This window comes from Protopterus annectens, chromosome 11.part0, assembly GCF_019279795.1.
Source record: "Protopterus annectens isolate FY-2018-M chromosome 11.part0, PAN1.0, whole genome shotgun sequence".
NCBI classification, from domain to species: Eukaryota; Metazoa; Chordata; order Ceratodontiformes; family Protopteridae; genus Protopterus; species Protopterus annectens.
This window is the reverse complement of record NC_056745.1, coordinates 686,109,206-686,136,415: the sequence shown is the minus strand read 5'-3', so window position 1 is coordinate 686,136,415 and position 27,210 is coordinate 686,109,206. Positions and strand designations below refer to the sequence as shown.

Below are 27,210 nucleotides of genomic sequence, written 5' to 3'. Positions count from 1 at the left end.
TTGATTCAATCTGTGAGACTGCTGCCTGTCAAAATTAAACAAATACTATGTGCTGGCTACACATGCTCAGCAGTTTTCTGAAGTTTTTCATTTCCAGGGAAAAATACAAATGGGGGAAGGTCAAAGTATGTTTATAATTTACTTATTTATATGAGATGATATGAAGCCTGTATGGGTGCAGTGTAGCAGCCATGTTTTTGAGAGAGACTTATGCTTTTGTGCAATGTAATGGATAAGATGCAATGTATATAGTGGACATTTTCTTGTAATACCTTTGCCTATGCACATTCCTGGCTGAAAAGCCCCTTGTGTGACCTATTTACTTACACTCTTAGAGCATAGGTAAATAATAAAATCACAGTGTTATTTATTTCAGGATGAAAGAGCAGCAGGACATTTATTGTATTTTAGATTAGACATTGGCAGATTGGGTAGGTGGGACCAGTGACAATTTCCTTAACTGGAAAAAAACAGTACTAGAGGACTAATTACCAACAGAATTAAAGGGTGTAAAAGAAGCAGTATGTGGATGTTTTCCTTAATTTCTAGATTTGAAAAAGGATATCAATATAAGAGGCTGGGCAATGAAGTACGGGGCACTGATTTATGAATCTCTTTTGAGGGTAAGAGAATGAATGATACAGCATCTGCCAATCTCATTTAGTGTAGATTTAATGATGGTTAGATTCAGGCAGTAGGTAGCAGTTTTGGGGTCTGTTATTTACTTATTTGTTTTATTATAGACAATCCCTAAGGGTTAATTTTTTTGTATCTTTAGGTTTGTTGCAGTTTAACAGTACTGCTGTCTCAGTGTCCACAGTCTGTGATTCAGTCTTAATTTCCAGTTTACTGTTTGTTCAGAGTTATGTCCGAGTTTTTTTTTTTTTTTTTAACTGGGTACTTGGGTTATCTTCCAAAGATGTGCTTACTGATAAGCTTCTCTAATTTAGCTAGTGTCAGTGGTGCAGTAGGTAGTATACTTGCTTCATGTACAGAAGGTTATGGGTTCTATTTTCACACTAGGTAGTTGGATTACTGATACTACATTACAGCATAAGTAGGGTGCTACACTCCCGAGAATGACATCCTTCAGATGAGATGTTAAACCAAGCTCCCATCTGTCTGAGTTGGTTGTATCTCAGGTGAATGCAAAAAAAATCCCGTGGTACCTGTTATAAAGAATAGGGGAAGTTCCCTAATTTACTGGCCAAATTTCCCCTAGTCGTTTAAATACCACCTCACGTCTCCCCTGAAAAGAGACCATTAACCTAGTGGGACTAACCTGTTTCTGGCAGACTGTTTCCAGCAGTAGCTCTAAGCAACACACATTAGGTTTTATTTGTTGACAGCAGTTTGCAGGACTTCAGTGGCACCTAAAGCCTTTGCTGATCTGCATCTGACTGTACAATAAAGTGATAATAGCAACTTATTAATAATAGTGCATGAACCCCACCACTGACTTCTGTTAATTACCTAGCAAAGCCATGCTGATACTCACATTATTGAAAACATTATCTATTGTACTAGGGCTATGTCTGAAATGTTCTATTGTCAGAAATTCTGCTATTACTGGTTAACAACAATGTTATTTCTTTTCCTACCAGAAACATATTCAAAACTACTCAGATGTAAGGCAAAGATGCTTAACAAAATCCTACTTTATGAAATAATATATTTAATGTAAAACAATCACGTGGGTTAGGACATGCTTAAAACAATAATAAAGGTGAATGCAGAACTTCATGTTTATGTGGGTGGCTCTAACAAGTTGAGGGAGGGCTTCTCAGACTGAAAAACAGTCTGGTGCCCAAGTTACACTTGATCTGCCACTGTCTGAGCCAATATAGAATATGCAAAACAATTATTATTTTTTTTTACTTTAAATAAAAATAAGATAACAGCACGCGGTCTTGCATATTTCTCATTCCGTCTATGTCATCTTGTCACACACCTGTCACGCTGCCATTCTGCAGGTGTATATGACGTATTTCCTCGGGTGAGACGCTGCTCTTGGTTGCTATGGCGAATGATAGGCACATCCTTCCACTTCCTACCTTAATTATGATAGATGGAAGACTTAGTACAGTTGCGGTCATGGGAAACGTTATTTTATTGGATGAAGTGATTAGTTTGATGTAGAGAGGTTTGAGGCACAGGTGGCTGAAAGTAATTAGTTTGATGTAGAGAGGTTTGAGGCACAGGTGGCTGAAAGTAAAGTTCCAGGAGTGTTCTCCACTTAGAACTATTGCTCGTCCTTCTGTTTAGTTTGTACACAACGTTTTTTTTCCCTCCTCCTTGTATCATTTACGTTTACTCATTGTTCGCATTCTTGCTACAGTTGCGCATTGGCATTTTTTAAGGGAGATGTCTTCCAGCAGGACAAAAACAGAGAGGGGCGTGAAAGGTACGACATCTTTTTTCTTCGAAGAAAGTCTAAAATCTTGGCGGTGGAAATTCCAGAAGTTGCATGCACTCATGTTGTTTGATCGTTGTGTCACATTGGAAGCCTGCCTAGCGTTCGGCTTGTGTTCATTTTTTACTATTCTGTGGGTGCAACTTTATTTGCGGTATAGGAATGGAATGTGGCCAGGATTTTGTACTCGACAGTTGTCTCACAATGTAGCCTTTACTCCACAGCTGTGCTTTTCCACCTTTTCAGTTGCCTAAAGGAGGATTTTGTAGGAAAAAATATCCCCAACCAGTGCAAGAGATTGAAATTCATTTTTCCCAAAATGAAAGTTTAGCTTTGTAGAATTTGAGTTGTTTGCATTCTTTCACATAATTCTTGATCGAAGGTGTTTCATATAACCTATTATAGGAATTAGTATAACATATGTATGCTAAATCTAGAGCACTTTGATAATAGTTTTCAATCTTACAAGCACTGGCTAATCAACAATGTATGTACTGTACCTGTGTACTATGTATGTATTCTACCTATGTTCCAAATTTCAGCTGTACACCACAAATCTATTAATTACCTTTATTTTTAAAATTAATATTTTTTTGTTTGTTCTTTCCACTGTAACTGTTTATGTGCCACATACCACTGTAAAAACATGTCTCTTGTAATTTGTGCGTATACTGATCATGTCTAAATAACTAAATGTGTCTGTAATTTTTCTTTGTGGAGCTTTTCTCCCCGGGCCTCTGCTGAAAAAGGGCCTTTTCGGTTCAGTCAGACACCCCCGGTTAACAAATGTAAAATAAAATACATAAACAATATACAGAATAATTGTTTTACTCAACAGTTAGAATATTTTGTGCCCTAAATATTTTAGGACATTTGATTCACTTTCACATTTTTTCCAAGACTCAACTGAAGAGGGACAAGTGGCACCCACAGTCTAATACCACTGACAAATCGGTGTATATAAACGCACACATTCCTTACATTGTTCTCATACCCAATGCATAAGTGTGTGTGATTTTGTGTGCGTGGATGTGCAATGCTGACTATAATATACTTGCTTGTGGTTTAATTCCTAATAGATGTGTGAGCAGTGTGCATTTTGGAAGAATGCTGCAAATGGTACTTTTTTCCAGGAAGCATATCTTCTAATCATAAAACGTATAAGCTTTTAATAGTCTGTGTAATACAAGGAGGACAAATAATATAAAGTGTGTGCTGGGGTTGTAGGCTGATTAATACAGGGTAACTTGAAAAAATGATAGTTAATAATTTCTGTAGTGGCTTTCTTGAATGGAGACCGCAATATGAAGGGATTGACAGTAACTACGCCAAGCTGCAGAATATTGTGCTGTAAATGTCATATAAGTTTTTTTTTTTTTTTTTTTTACACTAACAGCTAGTGGCAAAGTATTTATGCTACATTCACTGGCAGAGATTTAAAAATAAAGGAGAATTTACATAAGTGGTTACAGTGCGGGATGGTGTCACATACTGTATGTGGAAATATTTTGTCTGCTTTACACTAATGCAATATGTTAATTTTTCTTATCACTTCTAAGCTTCCTTAAGGCTGTGATTGACTAAGCTGGAGAAGTATTGGCTTGGTAGTGCTTTTTGATTATTTATGTATAAATATTCCTTCTTGTCCTCATCAGCGGTCTTGTTTTGATTGATAATGTAGTTTAGAGCTTTTAAACTAGTAGTTGAAACATTTCATTAAAATTTTAAACACAAACACAAGCATAGGTTGCGTTTTTAAATGTTGATTGATAATGTACTGTTTTTCTCCTTGTTTAGCTCTCTGCATTCTAGCAATCCCAGCACACTTTTATAGATTTCCTGAATTGCTGTTTAACCTTCAGGCTACCAGTTAGATAAGACATTTCCAAGTTCCACTGTCATTTCATTGTGGCTTCTAATATTTTCTGACAGTTGTTATCACATCTTCATGACTCTTGGACCTTGGTTCTGCATGGTTTACCTTTACATGTGCGTATTGCACATGGGCAAACTGCAATTAGTCGAAAGACAGTTTGCAAGGTTTGCAAATGCCGAATGGAAAAAGGTTCGAATGTGCAATGTGCGAATGCACAGTGAGATTCGTTCATTGCACATTCGACATTCTGGGGCAGATTGCACTATAGTGGGGATTTGTAAATGGTTTCTTTCCCCGCTGTAGTGCGATCTTGGAGTTAGAATAATAAAGTGGGGGTGGGGGGGCGCAGGGGGCTTGTCGCCCTGCATTACACTTTATCTAATTTTGTTGTCGACATTAATGTTCAAAAATCAGCGATCGGCTTTTCAAATTGCTGATTTTCAAACATTTACAACTGTCGCTGTTTTCAGTTTCATTGTTACGGTTCGCTGATATGAGCAATCGCAGCAATGTGTTTCGACGTTCTAAAGCCTGCATATTTCTAGTGTAGTTTGCCTTTCACTTTGCATTGAATCCAAACTGCTGTATTTCCAACTATTCCTTTAGTCTTACTAAAATCCCTTTCTACCCATTGCCACTTCAGAATTTGTCTTGTTGCAGAAAGAAATCCTTGTCCTGCTGGACCAGATGGCACTATTGCTCAGTAATTAAGGTTTTGTCATCTTGGCTTCAAGGTCCATGGGTTCATTTCTGAGCTGTGATTCTGTGTGAATGTGGACCTCACATGTTCTTTTCACGTCCATTGTATTTTCTCAAGGAAATCTGGTCTCCACCTACCTCTCACAAAGCTGAATGAAGTGGTCAATCTGTACTGCCCTTGTTTCATGGTGGAAAAGGGCTTATAGTGGGACAGTCCACTTTCCCAGTAAAATTATTTAGATTTCTTTGAAATATCAGTTGACTTTAGTATGACGACAGGTTAGCGAGTTTATCCTTTTGACCTTTCTTCCATTTTTGTTAGGCGTAATTATAAGTGCTTCTCAAGTAGATTCATTATTGTCCTCCCATGATAATGTTGTGTTCTTTTTCTTTACCCACTCAGATCCTCCTGCCCTTCCCTTACTTTTTCACTGGTTAGTCACAACCATATTGCCAGTTGGGTGAGAATCAGACTTGTATATTTCCCAACTGTATATCAAATTACTGCTCTCTTTGCACAATAACATCAAAGTTGGTAAGCCGTAGTCCTCTGCATGTTGGCATAGCCATTATATGTGGCAGAGTTGGAATCCTAGTCTCTACTGTGGACGGTATCCCATGCTGGAAGTCCTTGCTTCCCATTGATGATCCAGCAAAATGGCCACATTTTCTATCCCCAAGCCTAATTTTAGAATTTCATAGTGAAGTACATGAATCTTCAAATATTTTATCCACATTTAATTTTATTAGGAATTCTTTTCTTTAAAAAAGTTTAATACAGTTCACCATATTTATATGGCCTCTCATTATATGTAGTATCTCCTTTTAAGTGGTAATATTCTTAATTCTTTAGTATCTCTTTAACATTCCCTGTCCAACCAGCATACATTTTACTAGACTTCAGTATCCTTCTCTATTTTTATAATTTAACATACATATAAAATGTTTTATGCTTTCAGCTAATTTGGCCAGATGATATAGTTGTGCAACCGCTTACTTGATGCACCAAATATTGCTGGCACTAGCCAAGGTCAAATATCTTGAAATGGATTTCAACCATGACAAGCAAACGCTACTTGCTCTGATGTGTTCAGCTATGGAGTTAATATATTTAGTTGGAGGAGTACAAGTCTTGTTGGATGATTGCTTTTGCAGGCATGCCCCTGTTTTGGCAATTTTTGTGTTTCAGGTGAGTGCATGTCTTCATTGTGGTTTGCTTTGTCCCCATTTTACGCAATTGTTGCGTAACGTAAGAACATCTTTGTGCATTTGGCCTCTCTTCGTTGTAGTAATATTATTTTTGAACTTTTTTATATTTCATGATATTATCCTTTGTGGCAATGCTATTTCAAAACATGTTTTTAATATTTGATTTCTTTTGTTTTGAAAGAATACTTGGTGACAGCATTATAATGTTTATTCATTGTTTTTTTTTTCCATGACATTTTAAAGGTTTATTTATTATGTCATCCATCATGAATGCTTTATCTCTACATCAGTTTCCTGTTTTTGTTTTCCTTTTAGCCATTTTTGTTTTCTAAAATGTAGTACCTTACTTTGAGTCTTTATAATGGCCTGCTAGACAAACTTTCTGCATTCTCAGTGGTAGTTCAGATTCAAAATCGGTGAACTTCTGGCTAATTATTTTCCATTCTGATCAATATAAAAATGATGGGGTGGTGGTGGGGGCTGGACTGGACACCCTCTTCTTTTTATTCACTCGTAGAAACAAAGGGTTGGTAGGCAGAGGTCCATTCTCTTCACCCATTCCCTTGAGTTTGTGGACACACTTCCATCAGCCAGTCAATAATGAGAATCTCTAACCAGCCTTAGAATATTCAGTAGTTGTTTGGAATGCAAGAAAAACAAGATTGTGCATATCTGGTTTAAGATGTAGCTTAAAAAGGATAATAAAACGTATACAAAATGTATTGAAAACTACAATGTAGTTCAGTGTTTTGTGCTCTGGTTCTGTTTTTAGTATAGCATTGTGAATATAAAAGTATGCAGCTGTGTCGTAGAGGAAATATTAAATTATGTAGCTGTGTCGTAGTATGTAGAGGAAATAAACTGGGTACATTAGCGGCAACAAAAGACATAAGCAAGGCTATGCATTGTGTTGGCATATTTTGCTGACTTGGCATTTAGCAGATGACTTGAATCTGAATTCACACAGGTGCTGCTTAACCATATTAGCCAAAGCTAAATGAGCTTAACTAAGCCTCTTGACTGAATTACTGGAATAATTTTTGTTTTGGAATGTAGGTGTCTTTGGATTAGATTATTCTCGTAGAACTCATAACATGTAATACATCTCCAAAGACTTCCTGATATAAAGTCTAAGTACAACTAGACGTTTTTTTTTTCTTATTCTTCTTACAGAGTACTAAATACAGTTATGGGTATGAGATTGCATAGTGCCTAACTAGCCAAAATAATGGAGAAATCTGTACACAAGCAACTACTGCAATACCTTTCACAGAATAACTTACTATCCAACTCCCAGCATGGTTTCAGGCCATACCACAGCACCACCTCAGCCCTCCTTTCCTTTACTATTACCATAAACCAAAACAGGAATGACAATAGGCTAACCTCTGCCCTCTTTCTTGACCTATCAAAAGCCTTTGACATGGTCAACCATGAACTTCTCATTCTTTCACTAAAATCTATTTCCTCCAACAAGTCTGCTTTCCAGTGGTTCCAGTCCTACCTGACTGGTAGAGAGCAAGTGGTACTATGGCAGGGCAAACTCTCCAGCCAGTTACCTCTCACACTTGGTGTCCCTCAAGGGTCCATACTAGGTCCACTACTCTTCTCTATTTTTATCAACAACCTGCACACTGCTATCCCTAAAGCCACCAGCATCCAATACGCAGATGATTCCTCTCTCATCTGCTCAGCCACCTCCCCATCCGACTTGCAAATCCTAACCCAAAATACATTTAACACTATCGAGAACTGGCTCACCAATCAACGCCTACTTCTGAACCCCAATAAAACTAAACGTCTGCTCTTCTCTCCCACTAGTAGATCTACCACACTTTCATTCTCTGCCACATCTAACAATGGTACCACTATTTCCCCAGATAATCACACCAAACTGCTAGGGGTTATCCTAGACAATAATCTCAAATTTGACCTACAGGTCAACAAAACCATACAGACCATCAATAAGAATTTTTAGTTAATCTGTTTGCGAGTGCTGGGTTGTTCTGTATAGCAGCATATTTCCCCTCTATTTTTGTAGTTTTCCTAGAGCTTTTATATACTTGCATACAAATTCTGTAATATAAACTACAAAAAGGTCAAAAATAAACTTGTATGCAGACAACATGATACTAATGCTAACTCCAGGAGCTTTAGCAAATGATAGATGATTGGAATGCAAATCTGAAGATACATAGGCATACCTATCAACTGTTTAGTGCAATAATTCTAGATAAAGCCAAAATAATGGGACAAACCCCCCAAAACAGGGATGTATTTCTAAATATTGCTGTTATGAAATTAGAAAGTGGCTACTGTAGCAGTTTTTACTTTAGCATGCATTTTCAGAATGATATGGAATCTGAAACTCCAATGTTTTGTCATGTTTACTGATTTCAGTCCTCACTGATTTGCTATAAAAAAAAAAAAAAAAAAACACTTTTTGAGGAATAAGGCAAAAATCTGGACATTCTGGAATGTTGAGAGGGTAAGCACATGGAATGAAACTGAGAGGCAAGACTGTGGTCATGACAGCCAAAAGGGGAAGTGGGAGGCTGAACATTGAGATGTAAACAAATTTGTTCCACTCTCTCAACCACGATTCCCATATGTTTAGGACTGTAAGCAGATTTAAGCATTTGGGCACTGTGGTTGAAGAGAAGGAAATTTTGAACGAGGAGGTTATAAAACCAGAGGTAGTGTAGAGTACTGTTACAAAACGTCAGGGTAGTTTGTGATAGAAGAATGCCAAAGTAGCTGGAAATTAGTGTGTGCTTAATAGTGATGCTACCAGTGCTTTTCTACAACATGGAAAGCTGGGCAGTGAAGTTAGAGCAGCCAAGGAAGCTTGAGGTAATTGAGATGAAGTGCCTGAAATGGGTAGCAGGATGTATACTGAAGGACAAACTAAGGAATTAGGACAAACTAAGAAATTAGGATAGCAGAACTGAAGCCAAAGTAGCCCCCGCTGTATGAGAAGGTGAAGAGCAGATTACATAAGTTCTTAACATTCAGAGAAGCAAATTTGGGAGAGCTAGGAGGAAGGTAGGCAGTGCAAGGATATCTAGTGAAGTAGAAAATCCAATAGTCACATAAGGAGGATACACCAGGACAATCGAAGCCAACCAATATCCGAATAAAAGCTTTATTACAACAAAATAAAGATGAGTGAGCGCTTTCACGTCTCCTGGACGTTTCATCAGACTTAATTAACCATCACTACAATATAACTTTATATAATAACAGAATAGCTCCAGAACCAATATAACATTCAATCAAAGACAATTAATTATTAAAGGAGAAATGCAGTTTAGATGAATCACTTTGTTGCTAGTAAGTGCTGCTTAATTTCTTTAGTCAACATAAAAACATATACAAAGAATAACTTATATATATAATTACAAAAGTTCCTATGCATATCAAAATTTAATACAAAAACATATATATAATTACAAAAGTTCCTATGCATATAAAAATTTAATACAAAAACATATAAATATAAGCATGAAGAAAACCCATGCTAATAAAACCCTTTAAAAATAAAATTTTATGGGTTTAAAAACTTACTATTTATGTTTAAAAGGCCTGTCTGCCAAAAAAGGTCTCAGAGAAATTTTATCATTAAGGCCATGACCTCTATCCGCTGCTAACTTGAGTATCCATTTAATCTCTCTCTTCTCCACATTATTACGTATGCAGCCTAACCTTTCAGTACTATAGCCATGTTCCAATACTAGGAAACTAAAGGTATGTGTGCTATCTCTATGTAGCACATGATAAGCTAGTGCATTGGTCTCATCCTCTTTATTGATGGCATAAATATGTTCCCTAATACGCTCCCTTAGAGTTCTAGTGGTCATGCCTACATAAAAACATTGACATTTATTACACTGAGTTAAATAAACCACGTTCCTGGTTTTACAATTGGCATACTTAGTAAACTCATATCTTTTGCCTGTATCTGGATGTATAAATTCACATGAACTCTTAATATAACTGCATTGATTACAGGTACAACATGCTTGTGTGCCTTTCCTTTGTGATAGCAAACCATCATGTCTATTATGATTATAACATAGTAACCTCTTAAGAGACTTGGTGTTCTTATAACTAAAAGAGGGTCTGTCTCCTACTATTCTCATAATATTTTCATCTAATTGTAGAATGTTCCAGTGTTTTTTAATGATGTCAACTATAAAAGGATTGTTGTTAGTATAAGATATTGCTAGTCTCCTCTTACTAGTGTTAGCACGATTATCATTAGTTCTGGCTGAGGGCATGTTCCTGTTTATATATATATATATATATATATGGTTTGTCCTTCCCATCACATTCTGTGCTAAAAAGCCCACTAAGTTCCCTCTTGTGATAGCCTCTAACTGTGAATTCATCCTCCATATTTTTAATAGCTTCTGTAAACATTAAATCATCACTAGTAATTTTTGAAAAACGTGCTGCTTGGTTCTTAATAACATTCTTATACACATGTGGAGGATGCATACTGTCTCTGTGAAGTATATTATTCCTCCTACAAGGTTTACGAAATACCTCCGTTGTAAGTTTCCCTCCTTCCTTACTTATTGACACATCTAAAAATTCAGTTCTAGTCAGGGATACAGTATCAGTCAGTTCTAAAAATGTGGTAGTACTATTAATATATGTAATAAACTCTCGTAGGGTGGCAAGGTCCCCTCTCCAAACCAAAAAAACATAATCTGCAAATCTCATGTAATATCCAATATATTCAGAATAGTTTTCATGTCCTAAAACGTAAGTAGATTCCCAATATGCTAAAACTAAGTTAGCATATGAATTGGCACATGCTGTGCCCATTGCTACTCCCTTAACCTGAAGAAAGTAGTTACTATGAGAAGTAAAAACATTATTGGAGAGGACTAAATCCAGTAACATAGTAAACATAATAATCTTACTATTGGACATCCCTTTCTGTAATAAAAACAATCTCAAGTATTCTATACCCACATCATTAGGTATACTCGTAAATAGAGCTGTAACATCCAGAGTGACTAAATAGTCTGAGTCCTTTACTTCATCTACCCTATTATGACAAGCTAAAGTTTCTAAAAAATGTTGTGTGTCTCGAAGTATAAAAACAGTTTAATCTACTATTGGTCTAAGTTGTTTCTCCAAAAATATAGAAATACTTTCTGTGAGCCATCCTTTTCCCGAGACTATCGGTCTAAATGGAGGGTCATACAAATTCTTATGAATCTTAGGAAGAACTCTAAACACTGGAACCAAAGGTTTCTCAACTAAAAAATATTGATATAAATTTTCATCTATTATATAACATATCAACATATCATAAAGGTTGGCATGCATTGTTTTAATAAGCTTATCTAGACCAACAAAATCTAGTTTAACATATAATAAATAAATACACAAGTTTGTCTTGCTGCAAGTAAACGCTGAGTTTCTAAACTGTTGAAATAGTAAAACAGGAACCCAAAAACGACAGCGTTAGCAGATGATGTAGATCTCAGTTATAAAATCCAACGGACAATGATAAATAAACCAATTCTCTTTTATTTTAGTAACGAACATGTAGATGAGAGATAAGCGCTTTCACAGAAATGCTTCATCAGATCTCAGGCAAACTAACGTAAAACACACATCTATAAATACTCTGAGAATTAATTAGCTGTTCACAAACAATTAGTGGTTAAAAGGACAGTGCTCTCACTTGCAATGTACATATCTAAAATCTATAATACTTAAAACATATATAAAAAACTGTGTATGATAAAAGGCAAGCTTAATAAAATATCAAGTACACTTATGTATATAAATATGAACATCATTATTATGATTGAAAAGTATAATTACAGCACATTCCAGCATAAGTAACTGTCTACCTATATGGATAAAATAGTGCTTAGATTTTCAGAGATATCAGTATCCCAATTGTATATATAAAAGAGAATATGAAGGTATGAATGCTTATTATACATATTACTTGACATTCCTTCTTAGCCTTAACTTAGGCCTGATAGAAGCTCTCTCATTCAATCCAGAGCCTTGGTCTGCTCTCAATTTTATTATCCATTCTGTCTCTCTGCTTTCAGTATAAGTTCTAATGTCACCCCTCTGGAATTCGGAATTATCACCTCTAATGCTTTAAAAGAGAACCTATGTTGTATGTTTGTCATAATGACATGCTTGGCTAAAGCATTCTGGGTGGTGCCCTTCTTCATGTGATAAACATGCTCCCTCATCCGATCTCTTAGGGCGGTTGGTTTTACCAACATAAAAGCAAGGACATAATTGGCACCTGGCTAAATAAATAACATGTGATGTCATACAATTCGCTGTTACCAATGTCTGAAAATATTTCCCATTGTCAGGGTGATGAAACCCTGGTGTGTCATCAATATAACTGCAAAAATTACACCGTCCACATGGTCTAGTGTGGCCATCTATTGCATCCCTATCTCTATGAAACACAGAGCATAGTCTCCTCTTCAAATTGTTTTTATTTTTATATAAAAAACTGGGTTTGTCCCCTACAATGTTCCTAACATCATCATTTGTACATAGTACACCCCAATGTTTACCCAGTACCTCTCTCAACTCACTGTGATCAGACGAGTAATGTGTCATAAACTTCAAGCCTCGACCGACAATAGTCCTGTCAGTGGAAAGACAAGTCGACTCAACTGGTCCAAAATAGGGCGCCCCTATGCTCGATCTCAGGTCTAACATATCACTAAACTGTGTGTTGACTTCATCCACACTATAACCTCTGGAGCACAATCTATCTCTCAAACTATTGAGTTCTGTCTCAAAACCAGAACTAGTTGGATTAAGTCTTGATGCCCTAATAGCTTGTCCTCTAATTATATTTCTGAAAACATGTGGAGGGTGCATACTAGTTCTATTGAGTAAGCTATTGCTGTAACAACTCTTCCTATAGACACCTGTATTGATGGTGTTACCATCAATCCTCTCAATGTACATGTCAAGAAAGTTTATTTTATATTGTGAACACTCCATAGAAAATTTCAGACAGGTAGTCAAATTATTCATTATATTAAGGAAAGTCTCTAGTTGTTCAAATGTGCCTTTCCACAGAATAAATAAATCGTCAACAAAACGACGATAGAAAACCACATGCTGTTTGAATAGATTCTCTTCAAACAAAGCTTGTTCTTCCCAATGTGCCAAATACATGTTGGCGTAGCTATTGGCACATGGAGTGCCCATAGCTACGCCATCTTTCTGTTTATACAAACCTTCATTGAATGTAAATAGGTTATTCTCCAAGATTAATTCTAAGAAATATGTTATTAAATCAATCTGTGTAGAAGTGTAATCACTGTGCACTCTCAAGTAATCAGAAACATACAATAATCCCATGCTGTTGGGTATGACTGTAAACAAGGATTGAACATCGAAGGTGACAAATAGGAAGTCAAAGTTGATGTTCATCTCCTTCGTACAGTCGTAAAGGTCAAGTAAAAATTGTTTCGAGTCTCTCAAAACAGCTCTGTTAGAGTTCAGCACTGGTCTAAGATGCTTCTCTACATAAACCGATAAATGTTCGGTCACCCAATCTCGACCTGACACTATCGGTCTCATGGGTGGTCTGGTGGGATCTTTATGTATCTTCGGTAGACCATGTATAGTGGGTATCATAGGGTGGTAAATCGTAAGATATTGAAATAAATCTTGGTCTATTAACTTTCCTTGAAACATGTCATTGAGAATATCGTGTACATGTCTGATAACCCCTCTTACATACTGTGGTGTAACCTTCTCATAGAAACCATCACTCAACATGGAATCCATTCGTGTAATGTAGTCTATGGTATCCATTACAACTACCTTACCGCCTTTATCGGCAGGTCTGATAGTGATGTCTAAGTTGTTCTGTAATTTCTTAAGGCTCGCCCTTTCTCTATAAGTTAAATTATCTCTTATAAAGGGATGCTTTTTAGTAGTCCTATTCTCATAATAATTATGCAATTCCTCTTCAGTTAGTCTCATGTAAGCTTCAACTAGTGGGTGATTAATTGGTGTGTACTCACTACGATTCTTAAACTTAAACTCAGTAGCAGTGTTAGAATTATCTTTGAATATAAGCTTTAGCATAACATTCCTACAAAATAATTTTAGATCCACAACAGTGTCCGTCAATTTACTCTGACATTTAGGGATAAAATTCAGCCCTTTGTCAAGTAGTCGTTGTTCATCCACATTTAATGTAAATTGTGAAATATTGTGGACTAACGTTTGTTTGTCCACATCTTTCTTAGTGTTTTTGTGGTGCATATTCCTCCGATAGCTTCCTCTTTTGTCTGCCCCTGCTCATAGAGCGAGAACGGGGCATCTTCTCTGCTCTCACTGGCAGGGGAAAAGACAAATTTGGAAGTCCATTGGGGGTAAGAGTAGGAGCAGGTTGTAAGTTAAAGATTTTAGGTCTTACAACCTGTGCATTGTCTATGGACAAAGGTTTGGATTTCTCCTGTTGTTTATGTCCAGTAGTATTAGTGATACTGACCTCCGGATATAGATTAATATTTTCTTTAGCTGCAGTATGCACTATATGTATAACATCAGTTGAGTCATGATCATATTCAGTTGCTAGTAACTCATTCTGTTTCTCAGTGATGACAGAATTATCTCTATCAGGATTCACAGTCTGACCTATATTCATGTTTACTATAGGTGAGGTAACATTCGTAACATTACGTGTAGCTGATAAATGCTTCACGTCAGAAACAGTCTCAGTGCTAACATTACGTTGTGCCATAGTTGAAGGAACAGTCCTGCCCAGATCATTAGAGTTTAATCTGGGCCAAACAAAAATATGTCCGTTTTTGAAATCATTTATGTCTCTCACTACTTTATGTCTCTTCTGTTGGAACAGTTTCCTTTCAAATGCAGAGATACTGTCCAACATATTCTCAAACAAAGGTGTTACGGTATCAGTAGCAAATTCTTTAAACAGTGCTCGCTGTTTATTACCAAGTTCCTCAGTTAATTTAATCTCTTCAGGTTCAAAGAACTCAATAAGTAATTTTAAATAACTCCGACTCACCTCGATGTTGAGGCGCTGCCATTGAGCAAGCAACTCCGGATAGTCCTTGCCCTGACTGGGCATATTAAAAACTCGGAGGCCTCTCGGTATAATATTCCTCTCGAGACACAGTTGGAAATGGAGTCGCTGGGTTTGAAGCCTTTTAAGCTTCATGAAATCCTTCTCAATGTTCTCTATCAATGCATATAACCTGCTCATATCAAGATTTTGCTCTAAATCATCGGTGGTAGTTCTCTCTGTTTCCAGGAACCACGATGCACTACCGGAACCTCTCAGGTGCTGTAAAATCTCCGTTCGACGGCACTATCAGGCAAAACAACGTTCCTAACTTCTTCTCTGGGTACGTAATCCAGTTCAACGTCAGCCATCGTAAAACAAGGAATGAAATAACGATCTGCTCCTGCAGCTAAGAACCAAAGAATATAATAAATAAATAGACAAGTTTGTCTTGCTGCAAGTAAACGCTGAGTTTCTAAACTGTTGAAATAGTAAAACAGGAACCCAAAAACGACAGCGTTAGCAGATGATGTAGATCTCAGTTATAAAATCCAACGGACAATGATAAATAAACCAATTCTCTTTTATTTTAGTAACGAACATGTAGATGAGAGATAAGCGCTTTCACAGAAATGCTTCATCAGATCTCAGGCAAACTAACGTAAAACACACATCTATAAATACTCTGAGAATTAATTAGCTGTTCACAAACAATTAGTGGTTAAAAGGACAGTGCTCTCACTTGCAATGTACATATCTAAAATCTATAATACTTAAAACATATATAAAAAACTGTGTATGATAAAAGGCAAGCTTAATAAAATATCAAGTACACTTATGTATATAAATATGAACATCATTATTATGATTGAAAAGTATAATTACAGCACATTCCAGCATAAGTAACTGTCTACCTATATGGATAAAATAGTGCTTAGATTTTCAGAGATATCAGTATCCAAATTGTATATATAAAAGAGAATATGAAGGTATGAATGCTTATTATACATATTACTTGACATTCCTTCTTAGCCTTAACTTAGGCCTGATAGAAGCTCTCTCATTCAATCCAGAGCCTTGGTCTGCTCTCAGTTTTATTATCCATTCTGTCTCTCTGCTTTCAGTATAAGTTCTAATGTCACCCCCTCTGGAATTCGGAATTATCACCTCTAATGCTTTAAAAGAGAACCTATGTTGTATGTTTGTCATAATGACATGCTTGGCTAAAACATTCTGGGTGGTGCCCTTCTTCATGTGATAAACATGCTCCCTCATCCGATCTCTTAGGGGGCGGTTGGTTTTAGTTTGTCCCCTACAGAGAGATAGATTGTGCTCCAGAGGTTATAGTGTGGATGAAGTCAACACACAGTTTAGTGATATGTTAGACCTGAGATCGAGCATAGGGGCGCCCTATTTTGGACCAGTTGAGTCGACTTGTCTTTCCACTGACAGGACTATTGTCGGTCGAGGGTAAACATTGGGGTGTACTATGTACAAATGATGATGTTAGGAACATTGTAGGGGACAAACCCAGTTTTTTATATAAAAATAAAAACAATTTGAAGAGGAGACTATGCTCTGTGTTTCATAGAGATAGGGATGCAATAGATGGCCACACTAGACCATGTGGACGGTGTAATTTTTGCAGTTATATTGATGACACACCAGGGTTTCATCACCCTGACAATGGGAAATATTTTCAGACATTGGTAACAGCGAATTGTATGACATCACATGTTATTTATTTAGCCAGGTGCCAATTATGTCCTTGCTTTTATGTTGGTAAAACCAACCGCCCCCTAAGAGATCGGATGAGGGAGCATGTTTATCACATGAAGAAGGGCACCACCCAGAATGCTTTAGCCAAGCATGTCATTATGACAAACATACAACATAGGTTCTCTTTTAAAGCATTAGAGGTGATAATTCCGAATTCCAGAGGGGGTGACATTAGAACTTATACTGAAAGCAGAGAGACAGAATGGATAATAAAATTGAGAGCAGACCAAGGCTCTGGATTGAATGAGAGAGCTTCTATCAGGCCTAAGTTAAGGCTAAGAAGGAATGTCAAGTAATATGTATAATAAGCATTCATACCTTCATATTCTCTTTTATATATACAATTGGGATACTGATATCTCTGAAAATCTAAGCACTATTTTATCCATATAGGTAGACAGTTACTTATGCTGGAATGTGCTGTAATTATACTTTTCAATCATAATAATGATGTTCATATTTATATACATAAGTGTACTTGATATTTTATTAGCTTGCCTTTTATCATACACAGTTTTTATATATGTTTTAAGTATTATAGATTTTAGATATGTACATTGCAAGTGAGAGCACTGTCCTTTTAACCACTAATTGTTTGTGAACAGCTAATTAATTCTCAGAGTATTTATAGATGTGTGTTTTACGTTAGTTTGCCTGAGATCTGATGAAGCATTTCTGTGAAAGCGCTTATCTCTCATCTACATGTTCGTTACTAAAATAAAAGAGAATTGGTTTATTTATCATTGTCCGTTGGATTTTATAACTGAGATCTACATCATCTGCTAACGCTGTCGTTTTTGGGTTCCTGTTTTACTATTTCAACAGTTTAGAAACTCAGCGTTTACTTGCAGCAAGACAAACTTGTCTATTTATTTATTATATTCTTTGGTTCTTAGCTGCAGGAGCAGATCGTTATTTCATTCCTTGTTTTACGATGGCTGACGTTGAACTGGATTACGTACCCAGAGAAGAAGTTCGTGGGAACGTTGTTTTGCCTGATAGTGCCGTCGAACGGAGATTTTTACAGCACCTGAGAGGTTCCGGTAGTGCATCGTGGTTCCTGGAAACAGAGAGAACTACCACCGATGATTTAGAGCAAAATCTTGATATGAGCAGGTTATATGCATTGATAGAGAACATTGAGAAGGATTTCATGAAGCTTAAAAGGCTTCAAACCCAGCGACTCCATTTCCAACTGTGTCTCGAGAGGAATATTATACCGAGAGGCCTCCGAGTTTTTAATATGCCCAGTCAGGGCAAGGACTATCCGGAGTTGCTTGCTCAATGGCAGCGCCTCAACATCGAGGTGAGTCGGAGTTATTTAAAATTACTTATTGAGTTCTTTGAACCTGAAGAGATTAAATTAACTGAGGAACTTGGTAATAAACAGCGAGCACTGTTTAAAGAATTTGCTACTGATACCGTAACACCTTTGTTTGAGAATATGTTGGACAGTATCTCTGCATTTGAAAGGAAACTGTTCCAACAGAAGAGACATAAAGTAGTGAGAGACATAAATGATTTCAAAAACGGACATATTTTGTTTGGCCCAGATTAAACTCTAATGATCTGGGCAGGACTGTTCCTTCAACTATGGCACAACGTAATGTTAGCACTGAGACTGTTTCTGACGTGAAGCATTTATCAGCTACACGTAATGTTACGAATGTTACCTCACCTATAGTAAACATGAATATAGGTCAGACTGTGAATCCTGATAGAGATAATTCTGTCATCACTGAGAAACAGAATGAGTTACTAGCAACTGAATATGATCATGACTCAACTGATGTTATACATATAGTGCATACTGCAGCTAAAGAAAATATTAATCTATATCCGGAGGTCAGTATCACTAATACTACTGGACATAAACAACAGGAGAAATCCAAACCTTTGTCCATAGACAATGCACAGGTTGTAAGACCTAAAATCTTTAACTTACAACCTGCTCCTACTCTTACCCCCAATGGACTTCCAAATTTGTCTTTTCCCCTGCCAGTGAGAGCAGAGAAGATGCCCCGTTCTCGCTCTATGAGCAGGGGCAGACAAAAGAGGAAGCTATCGGAGGAATATGCACCACAAAAAACACTAAGAAAGATGTGGACAAACAAACGTTAGTCCACAATATTTCACAATTTACATTAAATGTGGATGAACAACGACTACTTGACAAAGGGCTGAATTTTATCCCTAAATGTCAGAGTAAATTGACGGACACTGTTGTGGATCTAAAATTATTTTGTAGGAATGTTATGCTAAAGCTTATATTCAAAGATAATTCTAACACTGCTACTGAGTTTAAGTTTAAGAATCGTAGTGAGTACACACCAATTAATCACCCACTAGTTGAAGCTTACATGAGACTAACTGAAGAGGAATTGCATAATTATTATGAGAATAGGACTACTAAAAAGCATCCCTTTATAAGAGATAATTTAACTTATAGAGAAAGGGCGAGCCTTAAGAAATTACAGAACAACTTAGACATCACTATCAGACCTGCCGATAAAGGCGGTAAGGTAGTTGTAATGGATACCATAGACTACATTACGAATGGATTCCATGTTGAGTGATGGTTTCTATGAGAAGGTTACACCACAGTATGTAAGAGGGGTTATCAGACATGTACACGATATTCTCAATGACATGTTTCAAGGAAAGTTAATAGACCAAGATTTATTTCAATATCTTCGATTTACCACCCTATGATACCCACTATACATGGTCCAAGATACATAAAGATCCCACCAGACCACCCATGAGACCGATAGTGTCAGGTCGAGATTGGGTGACCGAACATTTATCGGTTTATGTAGAGAAGCATCTTAGACCAGTGCTGAACTCTAACAGAGCTGTTTTGAGAGACTCGAAACAATTTTTACTTGACCTTTACGATAATGGAAGGAGATGAACATCAACTTTGACTTCCTATTTGTCACCTTCGATGTTCAATCCTTGTTTACAGTCATACCCAACAGCATGGGATTATTGTATGTTTCTGATTACTTGAGAGTGCACAGTGATTACACTTCTACACAGATTGATTTAATAACATATTTCTTAGAATTAATCTTGGAGAATAACCTATTTACATTCAATGAAGGTTTGTATAAACAGAAAGATGGCGTAGCTATGGGCACTCCATGTGCCAATAGCTACGCCAACATGTATTTGGCCCATTGGGAAGAACAAGCTTTGTTTGAAGAGAATCTATTCAAACAGCATGTGGTTTTCTATCGTTTTGTTGACGATTTATTTATTCTGTGGAAAGGCACATTTGAACAACTAGAGACTTTCCTTAATATAATGAATAATTTGACTACCTGTCTGAAATTTTCTATGGAGTGTTCACAATATAAAATAAACTTTCTTGACATGTACATTGAGAGGATTGATGGTAACACCATCAATACAGGTGTCTATAGGAAGAGTTGTTACAGCAATAGCTTACTCAATAGAACTAGTATGCACCCTCCACATGTTTTCAGAAATATAATTAGAGGACAAGCTATTAGGGCATCAAGACTTAATCCAACTAGTTCTGGTTTTGAGACAGAACTCAATAGTTTGAGAGATAGATTGTGCTCCAGAGGTTATAGTGTGGATGAAGTCAACACACAGTTTAGTGATATGTTAGACCTGAGATCGAGCATAGGGGCGCCCTATTTTGGACCAGTTGAGTCGACTTGTCTTTCCACTGACAGGACTATTGTCGGTCGAGGCTTGAAGTTTGACGCATTACTCGTCTGATCACAGTGAGTTGAGAGAGGTACTGGGTAAACATTGGGGTGTACTATGTACAAATGATGATGTTAGGAACATTGTAGGGACAAACCCAGTTTTTATATAAAAATAAAAACAATTTGAAGAGGAGACTATGCTCTGTGTTTCATAGAGATAGGGATGCAATAGATGGCCACACTAGACCATGTGGACGTGTAATTTTGCAGTTATATTGATGACACACCAGGGTTTCATCACCCTGACAATGGGAAATATTTTCAGACATTGGTAACAAATTGTATGACATCACATGTTATTTATTTAGCCAGGTGCCAATTATGTCCTTGCTTTTATGTTGGTAAAACCAACCGCCCCCTAAGAGATCGGATGAGGGAGCATGTTTATCACATGAAGAAGGGCACCACCCAGAATGCTTTAGCCAAGCATGTCATTATGACAAACATACAACATAGGTTCTCTTTAAAGCATTAGAGGTGATAATTCAATTCCAGAGGGGTGACATTAGAACTTATACTGAAAGCAGAGAGACAGAATGGATAATAAAATTGAGAGCAGACCAAGGCTCTGGATTGAATGAGAGAGCTTCTATCAGGCCTAAGTTAAGGCTAAGAAGGAATGTCAAGTAATATGTATAATAAGCATTCATACCTTCATATTCTCTTTTATATATACAATTTGGATACTGATATCTCTGAAAATCTAAGCACTATTTTATCCATATAGGTAGACAGTTACTTATGCTGGAATGTGCTGTAATTATACTTTTCAATCATAATAATGATGTTCATATTTATATACATAAGTGTACTTGATATTTTATTAAGCTTGCCTTTTATCATACACAGTTTTTTATATATGTTTTAAGTATTATAGATTTTAGATATGTACATTGCAAGTGAGAGCACTGTCCTTTTAACCACTAATTGTTTGTGAACAGCTAATTAATTCTCAGAGTATTTATAGATGTGTGTTTTACGTTAGTTTGCCTGAGATCTGATGAAGCATTTCTGTGAAAGCGCTTATCTCTCATCTACATGTTCGTTACTAAAATAAAAGAGAATTGGTTTATTTATCATTGTCCGTTGGATTTTATAACTGAGATCTACATCATCTGCTAACGCTGTCGTTTTTGGGTTCCTGTTTTACTAGTTTAACATATGTTTTAGTATCAGATAATAATTCTATAACTTTATTGTCATAATGTATTCTGTCTAGAACTACTGTGGCTCCTCCCTTATCGGCAGGTCTAATAATAATATCAGAATTACTCAGAATTATTCTTTAGAGTATTAAGAGCTAATCTCTCTTCCTTCGTTAAATTAAAAAATTCTGGTTTGATATTATTTTCAAAATTCAATAAAAAATCATTTGGTTCATAGGTTCATACTAGGCTATCTGCCCGAGGGCATTTACAAGCCTAGCCCATAGTTTTGTGGCTTACGCCACCCCTTTAGTATGGGGAACTATACCCATTATTTTGCTGTGCCTCTGTCGAGCAGTGACACTGAGGTAATCCCTGGGGTATATCTGCGATCTCCCATCCATTGGTCAAGATTTCTCTTGAACAAGGCCAGCGAGGTGCTCTGCCTCACATATACCGGGATTTTATTCCACAGCATAGGGAGTCTTTGATTGATGAATCTATCCCTCCAGCACATCCTATTAATAGCCGTGTCGAGGTTTAAGTCTCCCGCCCTTGTGGCTCTGACGGATCTAGATTTTTGAGGTGAAGCATATTCATCAAATCTGGGTTTGACATGGCCTTGTATGTTAGGCAAAGGTCACCTCTGAGCAAGCTGGCGACTGAATAGAGCTGGAGTTCTTTCAGTCGGGCAGCATAGGACAGATGTTTGAGACCCTTTATCCTTTTGGTGAGGAACTTTGTGGCCTCTCCAGCTGCTGCAAGTGTCGGGTCAGATACATTCGAATGGGGCATTGTACTCAATCATTGGTCTGATGAGTGATGAGTATAGGGAGACTATGACCTCCCTTGATCTAGATGAGAATCCCTTCATGATAAGGTGGGCAATGTAGAAGGTCTTCCTAACTACTTTAGCTACATGGGTGTCGAATGACAGACTACTATCAACCTGGGTCCGCAGGTCCCTGATAACTTCTTCTGTGCTCAGTGGATTGCCACCTATTTGGTAGCTAGGGGTAACCTTGTTTTTGAAGGGTATGACTATGCATTTTTTGGCATTTAACTTTAGGCCATGGCTCTGGCACCAGTTATCCGTTTCTGTGAGACCCTTCTGAAGGATATCTGTCAGATGTGTTTTCTACTATGGCTCCCAGTTTGCAGTCATCTGCAAACTTTGTCAGCCATAACCCTCCTGTGTTTGCTTGCACTTCGGAAAAGTAGATGCCAAACAAGAGTGGGCCCAGGACTGAGCCCTGTGGTACACCACTTGTGACAGGCTTTGAGTCTGACATAGCGCCAGCAACTCTGACCCTGTGGGTTCTGTCACTCAGCCAGTTTGCAACCCATCTTGTGATGTATGGGTTAACATTTAAGCTGATGAGTTTTTCAATGATACCCGAGTGGGGTATTGTATCGAAGGCCTTCGCCAGATCGAGGTAGGCTGTATGGACTGCCTTTCCTCATCAATGGCTTTGGTGACTGTTTCAAAAAGTCAACCAAGTTTAGAAGGCATGATCTGCCTTTGACAAAGCCAAACTGGGATGGATCCAAAGTCTGCAAATTACCTATGTCTTTATCTATGAGGTCCATTATGATCCTCTCCATGGCTTTGCAGATAAGGCTTGTCAAGCTAATGGGCCGGTAATTTCCAGGGTCGGTGGAGGCACCGCCTTTGTGAAGTGGGACCACAGTTGCAGTGCGCCACTCCTGGGTGCGTATCCAGAGGTAAGACTATGATTAAACAGCTGTCCTAGCTGTGGGTTTAATTCCTCGTTGAGTTCATGGAGCACACAGCCGGGGACACCATCAGGTCCCATGGATGCTGTGTTTTGCTTTGGAGAGTGCAGTTCTCACTTGGGCGTTAGTGATGTTCGGGGGGTTGCAATCGCTTGGTATAGATATCTCTCCTTTTGGGGCGGGGGAGAAGTTTGCACTGAACCTGTTAGCCAGTATGTTGGCAATGTCTGTAGGATCAGTAATCTTCACATCATTTTGAACTAGTTCTGAGCATATCTGGGAGTTTCCTCCCAGGTTTCTAACATAGCTAAAGAAGGCCTTATGATTGTCTTTTGAGTCTTTAGCTATTTTTCTCTCAAAATTTGCTTTGGATGATTTTATGAGGGCTCTTAGTTTTTTACTTATAGTGATCAAGGGTGTCTTACCTTTTAAGGATTTTGCTCTATCTTGTAGTAGCTTCCTCCTTTTGTTGTAGAGTTTGTTTATGGCTGGGGTCCACCAGACTGGACGCTTGCCTTTGGTACAAAGAGTCTTTGTTTTGCTTGGGATTGCCTTATCCATGCAGTCCTGCAGGTGCTGGTAGAAGGCATTTATAAGTGATTCAGCGGCTTGAGTACTGTTTTCCGCCATTTCGGGGCCTTAAAGGAGACCACACTAGTCTTTAGAAGTGTGAAGTCGGCTTTCGAGAAGTTCTTTACTGTGGTCTTTTTATTTCAGATGGGGTGGGATGAGGACCTCCAGCGAGATTAGTTGTGATCTGATCTCACCAGTGAGGGGTATACTTCGGTGTTGAACATTGTGCTCCCATGTTCGTGATGATGAGATCAAGTATGTTTTCTCCTCTTGTGGGGATGGTGACTAGTTGTTCCATGGCATTTGAGTTTATGAATTCCAGGAACTTTTGGGCTAGGGTGTTTGGGCTTGAGTAGTGTTCCCAGTCTATATTAGGGTAATTGAAGTCACCTAGTATGATGGTGTTTGGTGATACATTTATCCCTCTAGTGTTTTCAGGAAGGCCATGTGAGGTTCCTGAGTTTGTGAGGGTGGCCTGTAACATGCTACAATTTGCAGAGCAGTCTTGCCTATGGTTAATTGCACCTGGATGGTCTCCGATGCATCGTGCGTTGCCACCAGTCTTGAGGTGTGGGTGTCCTTGATGAATATGGATACCCCCTCCTTTCTTGGTATTGTCCGGATTTTGGGGCCGGAACGCATGATAAGAGGTAAAACCTGATAGTGCTGGGGTGCTCTCAGGAGCCTTGAACCAGGTTTCTGTCACTGCACAGACATCGATGTTCTCCATACTGAGAAGGGCCTCGAGTGCGTGCATTTTGAGATTTAGACTTCTGGCATTGAGCAGCATTACCCTTAGTCTTTTTCCTTTTTTGTGTTCTAGGGTGGTAGGTTTAGAATTTGAGCCTTGCCTAAAAAGGCACTATGGGGGTGGCAAGAGCCTTTGCCAATATCCGGAATCCCAGGGGTGACAGGTGCAAGCCATTCCTTGCGAAGCAGCGTGGCTTGTCCAGCATGTCATCCCAGGCAGACAGACATTGGATACCCTTTGAATGACACCAGAGTTTAAGCCAATTGTTAAAGCTGATCATCTTATCTCTGTATTGTGGCATCATTCTTGGTGAAGGTAGGATACTGCTCAAGGTCAGGGTCATACCTGCCTGGGCTACATAATCAGAGAGCTCCTCAATGTCTCTTTTCATGTAGTCCAAGGAGGTATGTCTCAGGTCGTTTACACCAGCATGGACAATGACTGAGTCGTATTTGTACCTGCTGTTGAGAGACCTGAGTGCTTGCGTTATGTGGCGGATTCTAGCGCCCGACAGGCAGCTTACTGTGACCTTCTCCTTACTCAGTCTGGTGAGCGGGACGTCAGTGTGTCTGACTATGGAGTCACCAATGACTAGTGTATCTGGCATTGTGTTTGGCCTTAAGGGCTGTGACTGTTTGACACTCTGACTGTGAGGTCTATGTGTTGCAGGTGTTGTGTTCTGAGGTGGTGGTTGTTTGGGTGTCTGCTTTGGTGGCCTCTGCTGTTTTGGTAGATTTTTGATCAGAGCCGCCGAGTATGTCTTTGTGTGTTTATGTGTATGATTTGAGGTTGTGATGGTACTATGTGAGACTGGGTCTATAATGTGTGTGGTAACCTTCTCCTCCTGACTGGTCTTGCCAGTCCTATGTTGAGAGAGCTCAGCCTCCAGTTTGGCCGTATAGTTGCATCTCTCGCATGTATTTGTGTTTTGTGGGAGGAGGAGAGGGTTGTCTGTACATGAGGCAATTGTAACATTGCCTCAATATTCCAAGGTTCACCAGCTGAGCAGGAGAGGACACTAGCAACTGATCCCTCGACATGCTAGAAGGACTAGACAAAAAAACTTTAAAAGAGATTCTCGGGGACGTGGGTGACCGAGAAATGGGGGTTTGCCTTTTTGGGGTGCTATCTATAAGAGTGCCGTATCAAGGTAATAAGTACTGTAGGAGCAAGTGCTAGGTTTAACAGAGAAAAGTCTACTTGGAGTCAAGTAGAGATGATCTTTTTAGGTATTAGAGAAAGTGCTAGTAACAGGGATGCTTAAAGGTAAGATTGAAAAGAATGCACTCTGCAGTGTGCACTAGAGAAGTTAGATATGAAAGTAGGTAACTTGAGTTTTACCTGTTTAAAAAGTTAAGGTTTAGTGGAGAGTTACTATTTTTAAAACAGCAAGATGGACTGAAAGGGGTGGTTACTTTTGTATTTTGGTACTATGAAATACTGTAGGATGGCCAATAAATTTAAATAATTGAAGGGGTGGGATTTCAAAAGTGATGGTTTTGTGATTACTCACATAAGCCAGTGAAAGTAGAGAGAAATGAGATATATGGTCAGATTAACATAAGAGGCGGGCAACTAGAAAGACAGTGGTATTTAACAAGACAATTCTGCCTGACTCAGAACAGAGAGAGCTGTGGTCTCTTTTGAAGTTTTAATATGCTGTTAAAACAGAATGCAAGCAAAACACAAGGTAAAGAAAACAAACTACAGTATTCAAAATATAGAAAGGCAATACAGAAATACAAAAAATAACAGCAAACTAACCTTTCCTTCACAGCAAAGTGTAGCAGAGTCTGGATGAGCCTTTCTGGTAAAGCTGGTATATACACAGAAGGTTTCCTGAAAGCAAAATTCATTACATGAGTTTCATCATTCTTAAACTGTAATGCTAAAGCAATATTCCTAGTAAACTGCTTAATGTCAATAGTAAGTTCACTTACATCCACACTCTGAGAGGGGATGAAAGAAAGACCTCTGTTTAAAACGGATAATTAATGTTTTGTTAAATTATATGTTGAAACATTGACTACTAAGTCCTCTGTATTGGTTTCAATGACTAGCAATATCTTATACTAACAACAATCCTTTTATAGTTGACATCATTAAAAAACACTGGAACATTCTACAATTAGATGAAAATATTATGAGAATAGTAGGAGACAGGCCCTCTTTTAGTTATAAGAACACCAAGTCTCTTAAGAGGTTACTATGTTATAATCATAATAGA

At 37.9% G+C, this 27,210-nt stretch overlaps 1 protein-coding gene across 2 annotated transcripts in view; it reads left to right on the top strand.

Moving 5' to 3' along the window:
* Positions 1–2,017: 2,017 nt before the first annotated feature.
* Positions 2,018–27,210, top strand: part of LOC122815557 (NAD-dependent protein deacetylase sirtuin-3-like) — a 994,530-nt gene continuing 969,337 nt past the window's right edge. Inside the window, exons 1-2 of one of the 2 annotated variants that reach the window (XM_044088146.1) lie at positions 2,019–2,143; positions 2,189–2,404. In XM_044088146.1, the coding sequence (XP_043944081.1) occupies positions 2,365–2,404 (40 nt within the window). In that variant the 5' untranslated portion in view covers positions 2,019–2,143; positions 2,189–2,364. Of the gene's footprint in view, positions 2,405–27,210 lie in introns of both variants that reach the window. The other variant, XM_044088148.1, reaches the window with a different exon arrangement.